Source organism: Bacillus rossius, chromosome 2, assembly GCF_032445375.1.
Source record: "Bacillus rossius redtenbacheri isolate Brsri chromosome 2, Brsri_v3, whole genome shotgun sequence".
Classification (NCBI taxonomy): Eukaryota; Metazoa; Arthropoda; class Insecta; order Phasmatodea; family Bacillidae; genus Bacillus; species Bacillus rossius.
Genome location: NC_086331.1, coordinates 39,675,836 through 39,695,910, shown reverse-complemented (window position 1 = coordinate 39,695,910; position 20,075 = coordinate 39,675,836). Strand labels below are relative to the sequence as shown.

Sequence of the window (20,075 nt, the reverse complement as noted above, 5' to 3'; positions counted from 1 at the left end):
GGTTATTCAGATTATTGAAAAATGAGACTTTCATGTAAGGCTAATCGGCACTGTATTTAATTCGTTGGTCAGGTATATTGTCTTGAGTTGATTTTCGTAGAGTGAATGATTAATAAACTCCTCGAAAGGTAATGGAAACCAGAATCTAAAATTTAATAATTAGTTACAACTGTCACTGATCAAGAATCGAACCGTGGACAGGAATCCATCGATTCAATTTGTAAATTAATAATTGATTTTTTCGGAGACTATTGAAATTTTTTCCAAATTTCTAGCTAAAAAATTACATGATTTCAAGATGGTGGACAAATTTGAAGATGGCGGGCACCTCAGTAGTAATAAATGATTACTGCACTGTAGCAGGTTAGAATAAAACTAGCATGATGGTAAGACGAGTACACATACAAGATGGTGTCCTCCAGCAGAAGAAAACATGATGGTGGTAATAACCACTAGCAGACGGTAGCTCCTGGTATAGCATGTACTGAACATAAAATGACGGATCCATGATGGACCTCAAGGTCAAAGTCAAATTTCAAGGTCAAATTTCAAGGTCAAGGTCAAAGTTCAAGGTCAAGGTCAAAGTTCAAGGTCAAGGTCAAAGTTCAAGGTCAATATCAAAGTTCAAGGTCAAAGTTCAAGTACAAGTTCAAATTTCAAGGACAAGGTCAAAGTTCAAGGTCTAAGTTCAAGGTCAAGGTCAAAGTTCAAGGTCAAGGTCAAAGTTCAAGGTCAATGACAATGTTCAATGCCAATAGACAAGTTTAAAGGTATGGTGAACAGAAAATTATATTAACATGATGCCAGCACACTCTAGCAGACGAAAAATGATGACGGTCTCCAGCGGACGAAGAAAAGATGGCGGACATGACGTCATACCAGCTGACGATATATACCTTCATATTGGTGGTAGGTCAGTCTGTAGGTGGATTCTGTGGAGGAAGGATCTGATGTTTTTTTTGCCCTCACCGGTTTCGAACCAAGGATGGGAATCGATATAATCAATCAGAATTCTATTAAGTTAATTTTTTGATAAATTTTAGAATTTTTCCCGATTTTCTAACATAAAAGTTACGGATTTCCAAGATGGCTTCTAAATTTTAGTATGGATACCATAACGAAACATGCAACATTTATAGGATCCAATATGATGGTCGTAACATAAAGTGTAACGATGACATATTACTCAAACAAGATGGCGGGTGTAATGAAACATGCAACATTTTTATAATCCAAGATGGCGACCGTAACGGTAATTGCTATAGTGGTTTTTAAGATTTTGATTATTTAATATTTTTAATGTTTTTTAAAAAAATTCCTGATTTTCTAACATAAAAATTTCAGATTTTCAAGATGGCGGGCGTATCGGAAATTGCACATTGACGTCATAATCCTAGATGACGTCAGAGGCTTATCGGAGGCTGTAGACATGGATGCTTAAGCCTATATCAGGAATTTCGTGGTTTTTAAGGCAAAACGACTTTTGTGGTTTTTCGAAATTCTAATTTTCCCTCGAAAACGGGAAAGTTTTCCTCAAAACGGGAATGTTTTAGTCATTTGAGTCATTTTTGAGGAATTTTGAGGAATTTTTGAGTCCAAGATGGCCACCGTGACGTCACAATCCAAGATGGCGGACCGACAATCACAATCCACCGCCTGACGCCTGTGCCAGTACCGGCTATTAAACACTACTGCAATGTGCAAATAAAATATTAAGATCAAATTATTATAACATGTTAAAAAATTAATCTTGTTTGTCTGGTTTGAGTTGTGCCCACCACTAAACTTCGAAAACTGAATCAGCACTATAGCACACTCACATCCGCCTTGTCTTTTTCTGCTCTCCAGCCAAGATAAGCACTGATTGTAGGAATGTTTGCCTAAGTAACTTCGCACTTATAACCATTTATTTACAGTGTTTTCCTCTGTGTCTAACCTTGGCGAGACCTCTTAAGGCTTCCTCTACTCACTCAGGCTGATATGCCTCATTGCCACCTCACCAGGGCGAATATGGCAGTGCGTGCCGTTGAAAAACCAGTTTATTGCAGAGCAGTTCAGCTGAGTGCAATACAATGATCAGATTTCATCCCCAAAGTGTAAATTGTCACGCGTGCGAAAATCAGTTTGGGGTTTATGTGTATGTTCTTTTAAAATCTTTTGAACATAAGAATAAAATATAAGAAATTTTAATTTCACAACCCCAAATATTAATTTAATTAACAATATTGAAATAGTGTGATATAGCTACAAAATAGCCTATACAAACGATACCCATTTTTTTTACTTTTAGTTTGGTGGGACAACAGCTCCTTCAAAGAAAGTTATTTGATAATAACTGTGCCTATTTTATATGACATTCTTCCTGACTCACGGAACCCCTGTGACCCTGCCACGGAACCCCAGGGTTCCGCGGAATAACCTTTAGGAAACGGTGGCCTAAACCATTCTCAGTCACTGCACATTTTTCATGCGTAATGAGATCACCAACGGTAGTCGACCATTGGGATCTCAGGCAGTCCTCCATCATCCACCACTGAGGCTTGAGGTGTCATGCACCGCGGAGCCCCTCAACGTTTCAGCCATCAACATCTTCAACTATAGTTAAGGTAATTCAAATTGCTTTCATCGAATCCACGGCTAGCCTCAAACGGCTGGATTTTAACCACCAGCCACATAATTAATTAATCTGTGATCCCTGAGGGATTTTACGTATTTTTATACTGCCTGGTTGTGGGATGCGTCCTAGGCCTGAAGTCGTGTACTGCTATCGTAAGAAAGTTACAGTTTTAGACTACACAGGGCTACCATGTTGGTGATTAGTGTCCCGCAAGTATACATAATTTAGTGTTCTTTTGTGTACGGTGTATTAAAATTTTCTCAATAAAAAGTAACAAAAACGTCTTTCATCACACCCGACATTTTGAATTATGTCACCACTGTATCAATTAATGTTAGGGATGCCATCTTGAAATTTTTTTTATTATCCGATTTAAATAAAAAAAAGTTCAAAATTCATCAAAAAGTTAACTTATTAGAATATTGATTGATTATATCGTTTCCCGTCTTGGTTCGAAACCGGTAAGAGCAAAAAATAAAAAACGACAGATCTTTCCTCCACAGGAGCCACCTAGACTGACCTAACACCAACAATACCAAGGTATATATCGTCAACTGGTATGATGTCATGTCTGCCACCTTGTCTTCGTCCGCTGGAGGCCGCCATATTGTTTTCGTCTGCTAGAGTGTGCTGATGCCATGTTAGTATAATTTTCTGTTCACCATACCTTTGACCTCGACTGTTTACGTTGAACTTTACCTTAACCTTGAAATTTGACCTTTACCTTGAAATTTTACCCTGACCTTGAAATTTTACCTTGATCTCGAAATTTGACCTTGATGTCAGGCAGAATATAATCAATCAGCTTACTGATGATGTAGCAACAAACTGTCCATTAAAATATAACTTGTGGCTCGACTGTGTATATGGCAAACCAAATCCGTTCGATTACAAAGTGAAGAAGTGTGCATTCAAGACATAAACTGTAGTAATTTACAGTTCTAACGTTGTGAAGCAAAAGGTTTAACATGGTTTCCAGAAACTCTGTCAAGAAGAGGACATTGTCAGTAAAGGTTCTGGTTGGTCTCTGTCTAGTATAAACCGATTGGACCTTAGAATTAGTCATTTGACACCGATTCGGAACTAAATGTTTATGAAATTGTTAACTTTCGCAAATGATTCTCTAGTAGAATCGACGGTATGAAATAAAAGGTATTTTGTAAAAGATCTTGCGCTGTTTCGAATTAATCATTACTTTAATGAGTGATTGTTTTGATGAATTTTGGACTTTTTTCCCGAATCTCTAGCTCAATAATTACACGATTCCAGGATGACGCCTAAATTTCCAGATGGTGGGCACCTCCGTAATAATAAATGATTACTGTTATCCAGCGGGTTATGATAAAACTAATATGATGGTAATGCACTCTTTAAGACGAGTACACACACAATATGGTGTCCTCCAGCAGACGAAAAAAAGATGGTGGCAATGTACTCTAGCAGGTGGTAGCTCCTGGTAGCATGTACTGAACACAAAATGTCGGATCCATGATGGTCGTCAAGGTCAAAGTCAAATTTCAAGGTCAATGTCTAATTTCAAGGCCAACGTAAAATTTCGAGGTAAAGGTAAAAGGTCAAGGTCAAAGTTCAATGTCAACAGTCGAGGTCAAAGGTATGGTGAACAGAAAATTATAATAACATGGCATCAGCACACTATAGCAGACGAAAACAAGATGGCGGCCTCCAGCGGCCGAAGACAAGGTGGCGGACATGACATCATACCAGTTGACGATATATACCTTGGTATTGGTGGTGAGAGGTCAGTCTAGGTGACTTCCGTGGAGGAAGGATCTGTTTTTTTTTTATTTTTTGCTCTTACCGGTTTCGAACCAAGGATGGGAAACGATCTAATCAAACAGTGTTCTTTATTTTGTAGTTTTTTTTTATGAATTTTGAACTTTATTCATTAAAATCGGATAATAAATAACGATTTTCTAGATGGCGTTCGTAACGATAATTGATACAGAAATGACATAATTCAAAATGTTGGGTGTGGTGTAAGACATGTTTAAACCTTTTTATTGAGAATTGTGTAAAAATATTAATAAATTACTGGTTTACTCTCGCCGGAAATCGAACCGAGAACCGAAATAGTTTAAATAACTAAATATTTGAAGTAGGCAATTTTTAAAATATTTTTTGCAATTTTTTCGGAATTTCTAGCATTGAAATTACGGATTTTCAAAATGGCAGCCGTTACAAAACATGTTACTGTATTTTTTAAAAGATTTTGTAATAAAATTTTGATTATTATTTTTTTTTATAAATTTTAAATATTTTTCATTAAAATTGGATAATAAATATAGATTTTCAAGATGGCGGTCGTGACATTATACTAGATGACGATATATATACTTTGGTATAAGTGGTGGGAGGTCAGTCTGCCAGCAGCTTCCATAGAGGAAGGATCGGTCGTCATTTTTATTTTTTTGCCCTCACCGGGTTCGAACCGAGAACTCGGAGCTCCATGACGTAAGTGTACTTTTTTTTATAATTTTTAAAAATATTTTTATAAGATTTTTATAACTAATTCAATTAATTATTTTTTTTATAAATTTTGACATTTTTCCCGATTTTCTAACATAAAAATTACGGATTTTCAAAATGGCAGCCGTAACGGAAATTTTAACGATGAGGTCATAATCCAAGATGGCGGTCATAGTCCTAGATGATGTCAGAGGCTTAACAGAGGCTTTAGACATGGATGCTTAAGCCTCTTTTAGGACATTTGAGGTTTTTCGAAATCCTAATTTTTGAATTGTAGAATTTTTTGGGATTTTTTGACGGAAATTATTTCCAAAACAATGGAAATGTAAACGAATTTTGGCAAATTTTTAAGGTCAATGGTCAAGGTCAAAGTTTAAGGTCAAGGTCATTCAAGATGTCCGCCGCGATGTCACAATCCAAGATGGCGGTCTAGGACCTGGCACCACGCGCCAGCTCCATTGCCAATATCCCCTTTTTTATACTACTATAGATCCCTGAAAAGTCTCTCCCTACATCCGGATTTGCACACAGTCATGTCAAGAACACTAGTTGGCGCCCTAGTAGATCATTAAAGTATGCCCCACACAGACATGACACTACATTGACTTTGTCATAACAATGAACTTCTACAGTTAAATAGTAAAGGTGTATGAATACGCATGTGAATAAATGTTCAGAAGTAATATAACCAGCAAATGTTACTACATTTAGTAAGTAAGGTTGATGGCGTGCAGATAGTCTAAAGTCTCTAATGAATCAATGTGTGTGCTTTGTACGTTTAAAGGTAACACATCCCTGAATGTGATAGACAGGTGCTATCAACGTTTTGTCTTCTGGAAAAAATATTTAACTAGTCGGATGCATGGGCGCAAATCTGAAGGATTTCCAGGGGGGGCCCGTGAATATTGTGGTTTAAGAATTTTGCGCTAGAGGTCAACCGAAACAAGTCTTCTCTGGATGATAAGCTCGTATGTTATACACTTTATTTTTACGTAAGTGATATTAACAATGTTTTAGAAATTGTTAATTAATGACTATAATAAGTGATCTCTCAAACATTTTTTAATAATTTTCTAACCTAAATACATAAAATATCCATGAAAAAATCTATAAAAATAATATACGTGAATATAATGCAAATAGATAACACCCCACCCATACATTACCATTGACTGTTTACCCCAATCTTTAAGTTAGTATTTTAGTTTTTCTACTATGTCATACCACACACACACACGACACTCTTGTAGACATACATTGGGGTTACAGGCTTACAACAGACTATTTGGTGCAAGTTTGTGTCTATTCTTCTAATCTTCTATGTTCGTTAAATAATAGATTTTTGAAATATTTTGGGTCATTTATTTAATACAAATATCTTAATATGGAATGTCAAACAATTCTCCTTCTGTAAGCAACAAGTTTCATAACCATGATCTTTTCTTATTCTAGGAAATATATTTATATTTTAGGAAATTAAATTTAGCATTTACATATTTGCAACAATGATACATGGCCGTAATGTTATAAAGGAGGGTTCAATTATATTTTTTTGCAGAATACTCGACTTTCTCTGGAGTAAAATTTTGACAGAGAAACTAATGACATTCTAAAATCCCAGCTAAAAGTGCATAGTGGTCATTTAGAACTTTACCAAATACACATTTTCGATATACCTATGTTTTACTCATTTCAATTGTGTGATGATTTCATCACACGCCCTAAATGCGTACATATTAATGCTATTAATCATTTGAAACAAAAATGTCAAGTTTATGTGAGAAAAAATTTATTTTTTCATTTTCGTAATAATACATCTTCTGCTTTAAAAGGCTCAGAATAATATATATACTTCAGTGATGAGTCCTTTATTTGCCATATTATTCTTTAAATTATTTTCGATCCTCTTGAGAGTATAAAATGTCAGCTTCACCATAGAGACCGATTAAGTTGCTAAGAAAATCAGTAAAAATTTAATATTAGGGTAACAGATCTTATTAAAATCATCTCAATCCGACGAAGTTTGAGATGAAAAGAGTGGGGTTACATTTTAAGGCTTCCGTACCCAAAGGGTAAAACGGGACCCTATTACTAAGACTCCGCTGTCCGTCCGTCTGTCTGTCTGCCACCAGGCTGTATCTCATGCACCGTGATAGTTAAACACAACAAATATTAAAAACATAGTAAAATAAATATTTAAAGGGGCTCCCATGCAACCAACGTGATTTTTTGTTCGTTTTTGATCGATATTGAAAACGGCAACAGGTAGACGCTTGAAATATTCACAGAATATTTAGTTATATATTCACTTAAAAAAAATAATTAAATTAAAATAAAACAAATATTTAAGGGGTACTCCCATACAACAAACGTGAAAACAGAATAAAATTTCACAAATGATGTATTTCTGTTGCCGCTATAACAAGAAATACTAAAACAGAATAAAATAAATATTTAAGTGGGGCTCCCATACAACAGACATGATTTTTTTTTTTTTGCCGGTTTTATTGATAATGGTACGAAACCCTTCGTGCGCGAGTTCGACTCGCACTTTGTCAGGTTTTTTATGCGACGTCACATAATTACTGCGATTCAAATGCTGTTCGTGAAATTCTTTGTTCACAGTTTTTGATGCGCCCTAAAAACCCAAAGCGCCAAAGCTAATAAACGGATCAACATCAAATGAACGATCGAATCCTATTAAAACCCTTAAAGACTATTTTATTTAGTAAAGGCATCAACCAGGTAAAAAAGAAAAAAAACTTAATGACACAAATAAAAAATCTCGGAGATAGAACTATGAAATTTATCCTACAGCTAATTGAACCACATACATTACTCGGCTTATATTTAGTATAATCAGTATTTTGGCAGTGATTTATTTAGTTAAAATATGCCGCTTGATTAGTTATCAAAGAGACACGTTTGCTTCCTTATTAACTTAAATACGGATGTGTAACTTTTAAATACTTCTTTTTCACTCTTACTTCTGTTTACTCGTGCAGTGTTGCAGTTGTCAAATAACAAATGTTATAAAGTGATTATCGGCCATAAATTGTGAAAATGATCGGTTGATAATAAAAGAGGAGTGATTTTAAATTCCATATTGACGAGGAAAAAAATTATTCCCTGTATATTCACATGTAACGTACAGAGCAGCTAGCCTTACAGAATGGATATGAGCTAAAAAATTCCAGAAAGTGGTATATAAGTTTCAGTTCGTAAATAAAATAATTCTGCTATAATTACTGTTAAAGTATTAAGTTGTTTATTTACTGGAAAAAATAACGTTACATAATCACTTAAATAAAATATATTACCTAAATAAAAGTCACTACTTATAAAACAATCAAGCTTACCAGGTGAGAATCAGATTCTGTTTTCCGTTGCTTCCGCGTCACGAACTTATCCATGTTGATGTTTGCCAAGAAAGCAGAAGACTGGCGCACACGAGAGCAAAACCACTTTAAAAACAGACTACCTGAAACCTATAATAGTGTCGTTGCAGAGGACAAGGTAGTGTGGGTAACAATGAGGAGCAAATGCTAACGAAACCCTACCCTAGCTTCGTCCTTTGGAATAAACGGTTTCTAGGAATTAAAGGTTTCAAAGTTCTCACTGGAAAACTCCATACCATGGCTTTCGGAGAATGGGTAAGGGAAAATAACAATAATCTGATTATATATATATGTTGTGTACACCATTAACGTTAAAATCACGAAGTGGGCCCCCCCAAGGAGGGGCCCATTAATTCCAGGGGGGGCCCGGGCCCCCCTAGCCCCCCCGGGATCTACGCCCATGGTCGGATGTATGCACCAATGCAATGTACAAAAGCAATTTGATCTCCATGCCTTTATTTCATGGAAAAGCATCAATTTTATAATTTATTTTTAGCTTTTGTTAATTTTGTAGTGTTTTACTATCAAATTCTGTTTATCTTTGATGATTTATATACGTGCAGACAACTATCCTTTTTATATAGTACATGTAATTATTTTATAATGTATCTTCTTAAACTTTAAAAAATTGTATGGTTAATGAAATATTTGTAATTTCCTCAAAACATAAACTGCTTCAAAAACATCTAATTAAAATTTTATAAAATTATCATTTGATATTATAAGGAAAAAAATGGTGACTTAACTTTTCTTTTTTTTACTGAAAGCTATAAAAACAAAAATATTTAACATATGATTATAATGTGAAACTAAGATAATTTATTTTATTTTTAACGTCTTATGGTAAGAATAATAGAATATATATATATATATATATATATATATATATATATATATATATACACACACACACACAAATTGATTAGTGCTCTGGCACACACAATTTAAAAACTACTCAGTATATACAAGTGGTGTCTGTTTGCAACAAAGTATTTAAGAAAAATTAGGTTTGATTGGTTTCCACTTTAAAATTTAATTTTTGAACTGTATTTTTTTTAGAGTGAAAGTGGCTAAAAAAAGGTGTATTCAGATTATCGTTGTTTTATAACAAACTTCAAGTATAGATTCTTGAAAGCACCATAAGGATTGGCATCACAAGTTCATTTATACGTCATAAAATCAGAGGGGCGCTTCTCACAGTTTCATAGTTACTTTATTCCTTAGAGGCAATACCATACGCACTAGATGTACTAAAGGTGTCGTGATTACTTATGCATTACACTCATGTGGCAAGGGTCATGGGTTCCATCCTAACACCCATTCATGACTGAGTTGGTTGCCGAGTGTTTTGTAGGTCACTTTAATCTTGAAAGTCCCATTACCTTAAGCCTATGTGCATAAATGTGTTATTAAAATCCTGCCAAACGCAAAAAACTATATGCACTTGTGAGTGTCACAGTTATTATTCCGCTTCACTATTATAAATAAAACCCAGTGGCAGCTTGCTGGTGGTCACTTCTGGATAGTTCTGCCCTATCGTATATTAAAATGCAGTATAGTTTTATGCGAAAAGCAGAAGAAAGCAAGTAGCCAATATAAAAGTTTTCCACATATTATGTGTTAAATAATTGAAAATATTATTTTTAGCACTTTAAATTTGAAAAGTTGCCTAACTCTGAATAGCCTGCTGACCTACACACTGGTTGTAATAGTCACATGTGAAGGCCCCGTGCTGCAGACTCACTCTCCTCAGAACACAATTCTGGTCCATAGAAGGGGAGCGAGAAGTCAGTAGTGACGTTCGGGTAGGTCTCTCATTGGTTCACAGCGGGGATTTTGTGTTGCAAAGTTGCCCGGCCAATGCCTAACACACATATAAGTTTAAACAAAAAATCTGTTGTGAAAATGTTTTTATACCAATATTTCATTCATAAAACTATTGTAAATAGTTCACATTAATTCCACATTTTCACGATATGTCATCAACTTTTCTTCCAATTGTACAGCTTTGCAGTTGTTACACATAAGTGGCACCTGATACATTCCTAGCTAGGCGGACCTCTTACTTACTACTTTTCACATTTGAGCAATTTAACATGTTATTTACTACTTGTACAACAGCATTACCAAAAAGAACAAGAAGAAGCAAACATGTATAACATGTATTAAAGAAAAAATCTTAAGCAAAAAAATACTACTAAAAAGGAATGCAAATTTAGATTAGTTTAATACAAAAAAACACTAAATGGCTACAAAGAAAATCAATGAAATAGCTAAATTCCATACCTCTGTACTTCGAATATGGCATGGCTACAAAAAAAAAAAAAGTAATTTGTGATACCTGCCAGCAACAGACAGGATCCTAATGAAGAAATTTATTATAGCTTAAATCTATTAAATTTATATTTTAAACTACAAAATCTATCATGCTGGTAAATTTTTAAAGGTACTCAAGTATTTATACAAGTAGGAGATATTATGTGGCGTATTGGACAAAACAATGCGTTAGATTGTCTTCAATTCAAGTGAAAATTAAGTCTAGTACTCACAGTGAGCACATTCAATTGCAGCTTTAATAAATACAGTAAACTAGCAAGCATCACTTAAAATAGTCTTAAAACACTGTTGACAACCTATTGTGCAAACAGAAAACAGACATAAGCCTACTCATGTAGCAAGTAGATACTAGTCAAATTTCGAAACTGAATATGTTACCTAAACGAAATTGTAAATATCACTTGAAACAGCAAGAATTAAATGTTTTTAGTTTTGTGCAAAGAAGAATTTTAACGAAGAATTTGTGATTAATTGAAAAGTTATAATTATAATTATGGTTTGCAATTTTCCATTCCTGACACAATCTTTACTTTGCCTGTGCCTTCCTTTGCCATAAGTTTCAATTTTTCTTTTGTAGGTTCTTCTGAAGGCCGTTTCTTGTCTCTTATTACTATCATGTGTTTCCATTTTTTCTTCAAGATAACTGTAATCATCATCCTGTTTGAGGTGCTGTCATATTTGTTCGGATGGCTTTCCTGCATGATTAGATACTATTCCCACAGTTCCTTGCTATTCCACAATGTGTCATCTTTGTAGATGCCGATGACTTTTCTCTCACTACATTTTTTGTAACTGTTGATGCTGTGTAAAATACTACCATTTATATGAATTCCAATTATTGTCCTTCTGTTTCCTTTGCTCAAGAATTTGCAGATATATTATTATCTATTTTTTTGCATGGCATATTGCCTTTACTACGTCCTCCCAATAAAAAAAGACAAATGAAACATAACACTTTCTTAGTCCAATGCAATTCCTAAGGTGCTTGATTTGGATTCCATAAGATAACCACAGACTGTACTGTTTGTTCAATGGACACTGAAATTAGATAGAGGTTGTCAACATAAAACTTCTATGATTAGAAATTATAATTAGGAGAAAGCTTTCTGAGGTATGGAAATGAGTGTTTTACTACAAATTGTCAGGTAAATAAAAAATATTATTATTTGATTTTTGTACTTCTATAAATGGACTTCTTTTAACTCTCAGAATATTAAAGTGATGCTCCATCTCAGCACAAGTGGACAGTACCACTCTGGGGTGATGTAGTTAATGCCATTCACAATTCTCCATCAGAAATATGATATCAAATACAGGTGGAAAAAAACTGTTTCTTTCACATCCCACCAGAAAAAAAATTATGAAGTGGTTTGTCTGAAAATCACAGCGTCACTGTTGGTTAATTGCATCAAACTTGCATCTGAGTGATGGTGGTTGTCATTGGCGGACTATAGCTTGCGGGGCCTGGGCGATTTACTTTTATGGAGCCTCTCCTCCCCCACCCCCTAGAAAATTTGAAAATCTTACTCTTTCAAACAGAATTTTATGTTAGCAATGAACTTAATTTTCAACGATGGTTTTACTCATTTATCTTAAGAAAACTTAATTTTCTTTCTTGATAAATTATCTTCGGGTCTGTTTATAAAAGCTTACGATCAAATCTCAGTGGAATCGCGTAACTATACTTGGCAGTAAAATATTTCAAAAGTTTTCTAATATGAAATTGTTAATTGAAATTGTTTTAAACCCGTACTTTTATTTACACTGTATTAAAATTTTAAAGATGCTTTTCCAATTAATTTCCATATTTTTAATAGAACACTTGACGAACAAGTAAAACAAAAATGAAAAGCACCGGCGCAGGGACCAGATAGGCAGGACATTTGCCCGGCTTGCCCTGCCCTAGAGCCGCCTCTGGTGACTGTCCGTAGTCTCGGGAACATGTAGATAGGGCAAGAAAGTGAGTGTGTGGAAAGGAATAAATAAATTAATAATTTGGGATTAACCTCTCGTAGACATAGAGTTCATTAGAGATGATGAAGCACTGACTGCACTCATGGAAACGTCCACTATATTTCTCACTTGCAAAAAAAAATGCAACCTTACTGGGAATCAAATCCAGATCACTTTCTTAGGAGAAATGTATCCGACCCTCAACCATCAAAGCCACTAAAAAAGTTTGGTAAGGGCTGATGGGCCGTAGAAAAAACACAATAATATTTTATATAAAATATTGTTATTTTTACTATTATATTTTTTTGTAAAAATTATCACTTTTTTCCCAGGGTTATCAATTTCAGTTGTAAGAAATGGACATATGTGTCATCTTAAGTTCTGCATTTAACTTTAGTTAAGTTTTCATCCCACCCCTAACTCTTTTTCTGGCATAAAACATGGAGAGTAAAGTAAAACACAAAAAATATATAACCTGTTTCCTTGGTTTCAAGTGATTGGGTCCTTGCTGCCCATTATACTGTCATAATGCAAGGGATTGAAGACAAGCAATTTATAGTTTAATTTTATCTCCTACCGTGAATAACACAAGTTTATGACCACTAAGTTAGTTCTCAAGTGATTTGAAACCCTTTATCATTTTTGCGGTCCTATCTCTTGTAAACACCCTTATTTTTTTGCATAATCTTGTCGTATGAAACTCTACCTTCTTTTCGTACTTAGTGTTCATAGTGGCATGATGCTTACACCAAGGTCTTGACTTAATTGATAATTTTTTTTCCATTTTTAACATGCCAACAGACAGCTGATACAGCCTTAAAATATAGGTACAGGAACATTTATACCACTACATAAATACACATATAAACTAAGATGTATAAACATAAGAAAGGACAGATATAAGTTTTTGGAAACCAGTAATATTGAAACAATGGACAAAAAACTAGATAACACAACAGAAGCTTTCAAATTAATACAAATAGAAAAATATTTAATAAATACAATACAATAAATACAATATGAATAACGGGAATACAAAAATGTTATTAAATTCACGACTGAAATATAGGAAAGAAAGAATTAATTTTTTTCACTGATATTAGTTATTTTATCAGTAATATAAATAATTTATCATATTTACTTAAATTTGTCATTATAATTTGTATCGCACAAAAAAATTAATATCTGGAGACAATGGTTGACTGAAAGACTTTTATGGTGATAAGTTAATAATAATTAATATTATACTTATAATATATTAGTTAAGAACACAAATTCATTAAATATTTCTCTTATTACATTTCTTGTATTATTTTGAGTAATTTTATTTCGGATTTCATTGAGTTTTTTCACTATTAATTTTATTAATGGCGTTACAATTGCTAGAGACTTATTTTAGTTAAGATTTTGCCAAAAATAGGTTTAGAGTATGAGAAACCGGGGCTGAAATCGGGGCTAATTTTCACAGGGGCAAGTTGTCAAACTCTTTATTTAGACATTTCTAAAGGATATAATGAATAGATTTACATACACAGGTTAAAATAGTCACTATCCAGCAACTTAGAATGAACTACGTGCTGACCGCCACCTTTCTTTCTTCAGAATTTATATGTTTGTGAAGTACGAGTAAAAACGTTCTGTCTACTTAATCATCACTATGCACGTTCCTTGATATAAGTTATGAAAAATAAAAACATTTTGATATTCTATAAACATTTTACTATAAAATAATAAACATTAATATTACGCAATATAAAAACGTTAGATAGTGTTGCAAAATAAATAAATTATGATGCTCTCGGGCAAGTTGTCACAAGGAACCAGGGGCCAGTTGTCACTGTGATCACTTGCTCCATGCAGCAAAGGAATGCTTAATAGCTTCTTTAATTTTTTTACAAACATATTTGCATTGTTTGTATAATGTGTTAGTGATAAGCATCAAACTTTATTTCATAAAGTGGCTTATGATAATGGCCAACGACTTACGTAGGGGCTCTTTTAAAATCATAATATATCAATAAACCATTTAATTTAACAATACGATTATATGTACTTTTATTAACTTACAAAACTGTAAGGTGCTATTGTTAAGTTTTAGGCAATTAATACTTATTTCCAGTTTTATTTGCTATAAGACATACATATTTTACTATGCTATATTCATAATAGATGGTGCGGACATATAATCAGATGACAGAAAGGCAAACTCCTCGTCTGACGTATTACTAAGACCTGCTAAAGCTGTTAAAAATAAACAGCACCTGATTTCCATTAGTAAATCTGCCCCGTTGTTTGACATAAATTACAGAACTATAGCTCGATACTGTCAGAAAGTCTGTGATGAAATACTAACGGAACAGTCACCAGATTTACCTACTTTTGGTTATCAGTGAAAAGAAAACTACCTTTATTAGATATACTTACATGGTAAAACAAAATCTTCGAAACCCAAGGAAATCATGAAAGCAAGCTCAGCTCAAGCATCTTAATCGTCTGAAGATAGACATACATTATGTTTAGTGTGTGAAGAGCATTTAAGACAAAGTTTTCCGGGAGAAGAATGGGTTAGATTTACTCACTGTCAAATGAGGTCTCATAAAAAGTGTAAACACAAGAGTAACTCACAAATTTTCAATTTTGTGTGCCACTATTGTGAATCTCATGCCTCAGAATCAATTTTAAATTTTGTCTGAGTATATTATTGTTCAGTATATAAATCCAAATCGTTTCTTCAATTTAAGAGAGACAAGTATTGAACTAAAGACTGTTGCGATTAAGTATAAAAATATTTTGGTGTTATTTTTTTCATGTAACAAATTATCATCCAATATAATTTATGGTAACTCATCTATTTACTTTGTGACACCATGTCCCTCACTAAATGACAACTTGCCCCAAAGTAGGTGTATTTGGAAGGTGCTGGCACACCGGGTCCAGGGTCGGGATTCGGGGATTCGAGGCGGCCATCTTGGATGACATCACTTCCGGAGGCCATCTTGGATGACGTCACTACCAGCGGCCATCTTGGATGACGTCACTTCCGGTGGCCATCTTAGATTGCGTCACTTCCGGCGACCATCTTGGATTACATCACTTCCGGCGGCCATCTTGGATTACGTCAAAACCGGCGGCCATTTTGTTTTCTAGATAATTCCACCATTTTGAGTTCCGTCCGCCATCTTGAAAATCTTTATTTATATCCAATTTTAATGAAAAAAAATTAAAATTTAAAAAAAATTAATAATCAAAATTTTAAAATAAAACTAAAAAAAATTTATTAAATACAATTTTAATTAAATACCTACGCATCGAACACCCCACTCTTCTAAATTACAAATATATCATCTAGCACCCCCACCCCTCTGTTACAATGACATTGTCATCGAACACCCCACTCATTCCAGATTCCAGTTACAATTTTTCGTTACATCCACCATCTTGGAAAATCATAATTATTACTTAGAAAATCAGGAAAAAAATTATATACCACCGTTGTCTGCTGGAGGCAGCCATCTTATTTAGTGGAGACTGCCATCTAGATTTCATCTGATGGGTGTCATCATCGGTTGTAGGTTTCTAAAGTATGTAAGTGTATGTAAGGTCGAGTAACAATTCTCTACTAACATTGTTATGAACCTTATAGACCAAAATCCTCAGAATCCACAAAATCCACCAAATCCACAGTCATTTTGTTGTTGTAAACGACATTTTTTCTTAAAGTCTTATCATTTATAGGTTTTGACTAAAATATATGTTATCAATACTATCATTGTGGATGCGATAGTTAAAGTAATGATGATTTAAAAAACATTTATTACTCCATCTTAGCTGACCAGAAATTTTTCAGAGTCCTAACTCACAAGTAATAATCTCTTCTTATGTTTGCATATACGTGCTTTAAAGCTGCATGGAAGCAGATATTTTTAATGTCTGCGTTCAATTTCACTTTTATAAACAAGTCCGTGTTTGCGTACACGTGTTAGTAGTTGGAAATAGGGGGTTCAAGAACAGGCGCAGGAGCCAGGAGCCGGCCGCTATCCAAAAATTCTTCAAAATTCCTCAAAAATGACTCAAAATTCCTCAAAAATGACTCAAAATGACTCAAAAATTCCCGTTTTAAGAAAAAATTTCCCGTTTTCGAGGGAAAAATTCCCGTTTCGAGGGAAAATTTCCCGTTTTAGTCCGTAAAAATCCAAGAGGATAAAAAATTTCCTTAAAGAGGCTTAAGCATCCTTAACTCAAGCCACAGTTAAGCCTCTATCAGGATGTGACCTTGACCTTTGACCTTTACCTTGACCCCGACGGCCATTTTGAATCCGCCATCTTGAAAATCCATATTTATTTAGCTAGAAATTCGGGAAAAATTCCAAAATTTATTAAATAAATTCGCAATCAATAAACTGATTGGCCCAGTCAGTTCCTATCCTTGGTTCGATACTCGATCGATGCAATATAATTTTATTTTATGTAAAAAATAATAATTTCAATAAATCATGTTCAAAATTCTTAAAGAGACTTTAAATCCTCTACTACCATCATCCTATCAGACATCAAGACTACCATATTGGAAATTCGTAATTTTAATGCTAGAGATTCGGGAAAAAGTTCAAAATTCGTTAAATAAATTTGCAATCTATATACTGATTAGTTAGATCGACTAAGGTCCTTGGTTCGATTCGGAATGAAGATGAAAAAAAATAAACATAATATAATAGTGGCAGGTCCGAGAAATAAAACAACACAAGTTCTTTCACAAAATAAAATTTATTACATAATTTCTACTTTACTACACGAACACTTTCGAAAGCCAGCAATCTTATAATCATTTAGGTCCGCAGCGGCGTGAAATGACTAATTCTAAGCTCCAATCGGATTATACTAGAAAGAGTCCAGCCAGAACCTTTACAGACATAGTCCTCCTCTTCTTGACAGAGTTTCTGGATACCGTTTTTAACAGTATGCTTTACATCGTTAGAACTGTAAATTACTGCAGCCGATGTCTTGAATGCACACTTCTTCACTTCGTCTTCGAATGGATACGGCTTTCCATATATACAGTCCAACCACAAGTTGTATTTTAATGGACCGTTTGTTGCTACATCATCAGTAAGCTGATTGATTATGTTCTCTTTGATATCATCAAGAAAATTACAAATGTCTTTCGACTCACCTAACGTATTTAGATAATAGTAGTCTTTCAATGTCCCACGAAATGCAGACTGCGCCAAGTAGAATCCATTATCATTCACTTGTGATGCACCGAACACAGTCTTAGGTTTATTTTCATGTTCAGACGTCATACCAATCGGTTGCTGCACATCGGTTTTCTTGCTTGTTCTCTTACGAGTCTCCAATCTAAAGCGAGGAGTCGAAGTTTCTACAGGTAGTTCTTCAGTAGACACACGGACTTTACCGTTGCATTTTTTCGCATGTCGTCGCAAACTGTCAATACGTGTAAACCATTCATGACACCCATCACAGCGAAACATTATACGAGATGGATTCTTCTTGCATTTACTCCGCTCATGTCTTCGTGCATCATTAGAAAATGCGAACGACATATCACAGTAGCTGCAAGGATACCATGGTGGTGAAGACGATCCTTTCAGACCCGAACCAGATGATGTTGTTGCAGCAGTTACACCATTTCCAGGCATACTCTTATGAACATCAATACATCGTTGCTGCATCGAAACCTTTACTTTCTGCCGCACAGCAGGACCTTTGCATGTCTTCATGTGCGTTTTCATATTATCTTGTCTTGCAAATTGCTTGTGACATTTCTCACAAACAATCATTTTACGATAAAGGTTCTTGACACATTCTCTCTTTTCGTGTCGTAGAGCATTGCTGTTGTTTGTGAAAATCTTGTCACAGTAACAACACCGATGTCCGTTAGTTGTTGAATCACCAGCCATTGAAGTCTCCATCGAGGCTGAAACGAAGTTCGTCGTGTTTTCCTGTGTAGCCAGCACCACCGGCATTAAATTCTCTTCTGCTGGTGGTACCACGACTGTTGAAGTTTTCCCCAATGTTGACATCCTCGTTACCGTCGGGATCTGCTCCTTCCTCGTCGCCGTTGACGTTAGGGTTCCTGTAGACGATGGTACAACATCCATCAAGTTCATCGTTTTAGATGGTAAAGATGCCATCGAGTTCACAAGAACAGGTAATTAACGCGACTTATGCACCAGAAGAAACAAACTAGGTGATCCTTACACCGATAACGTCAGTAACAAACTGAGCGACCTGCTGTCTAGGACTCGCTTATATACATGCACAGGATGGAATAATACGCTAGTCAAATCAAGAACCAATTACTATAATACTCGAGTCAAAACTACATTAAATATAGAAGCCCACTCAACGAAAAAGGCAGCACATTTGGAAGCAAATTCGACAAATGAATGGACACGCAATGCACGCGCTTGCAGATTTCATCACAAAGTTAACATTTAAATTTCATTCAAGCGAAGTAGCAAGCCAATGTCACATCATCATATTAACATACTATTGGTCATACTATCCTCAAAATTTCACAGTATTATAAATCACACCGGTTATAGAAGGACTTATGGTTTCTAACACACAAAATTTCAGTCATTTTTCTTTAATAAATTCATATTTTAAAATACAAAATATACATGGTAAACGAAGAACAAGGTACGTAAATATTTTACATACTTTATGTACACTGTAGTCGCCAAGAGCTTGAAAGTACATACGTAAGAAAGATATTAAATAAAACTCATATTTAATTATATATTTATTCCCATTAATACACATCAGATCAAAAAAAGTAGGTTTTTTTATATAAACCTCGCATTTCTTAGTTCATGTTTCTTTGAGGACGTATAAATTTTCATCATTTCGTGAACCAAGTAGAAATTTTAGCCTATTCTTCAATCATTTGGATTGTCTCTCGACGAACAATTGGTCTCATGTGCTACAGCTTCCATCTTCTTTACATATTTGTTATTATTAGTCTTAAAATCCATGGATCCGTGTCACTATCACATACGCAAAGTTATCATCATTATCGTAGCTGTCATCAATATTATCATGAGCTGCATCAATATCACTCATTTTATGATATTGTTTCCACATTTCAGTTGTTAGAGATTTACCACAATCTATGGTCTTGTGAGCTTCACATTATTCTCTATTGTTTTGTAGACATGGTTAGTTTCATTCTTGTTTTCTTATAAAGCCTGTGTGTCCAGTTTTATTATTTAATCCTTCAACCAATCATCCCAATAACAATTAAATCATCGTAGTATACA

At 34.5% G+C, this 20,075-nt stretch overlaps 1 protein-coding gene across 4 annotated transcripts in view; it reads right to left on the bottom strand.

The window, feature by feature from the left end:
* LOC134529251 (uncharacterized) overlaps positions 1–20,075 on the bottom strand; it is a 1,084,551-nt gene that overhangs the window by 36,185 nt on the left and 1,028,291 nt on the right. For 3 of the 4 annotated variants that reach the window (XM_063363151.1, XM_063363152.1, XM_063363154.1), the window contains one exon: positions 10,789–10,812. The exons of the other annotated variant lie outside the window; for it this stretch is intronic. In XM_063363151.1, the coding sequence (XP_063219221.1) occupies positions 10,789–10,812 (24 nt within the window). The remainder of the gene's footprint in view (positions 1–10,788; positions 10,813–20,075) is intronic. 4 annotated transcript variants of the gene reach the window in all.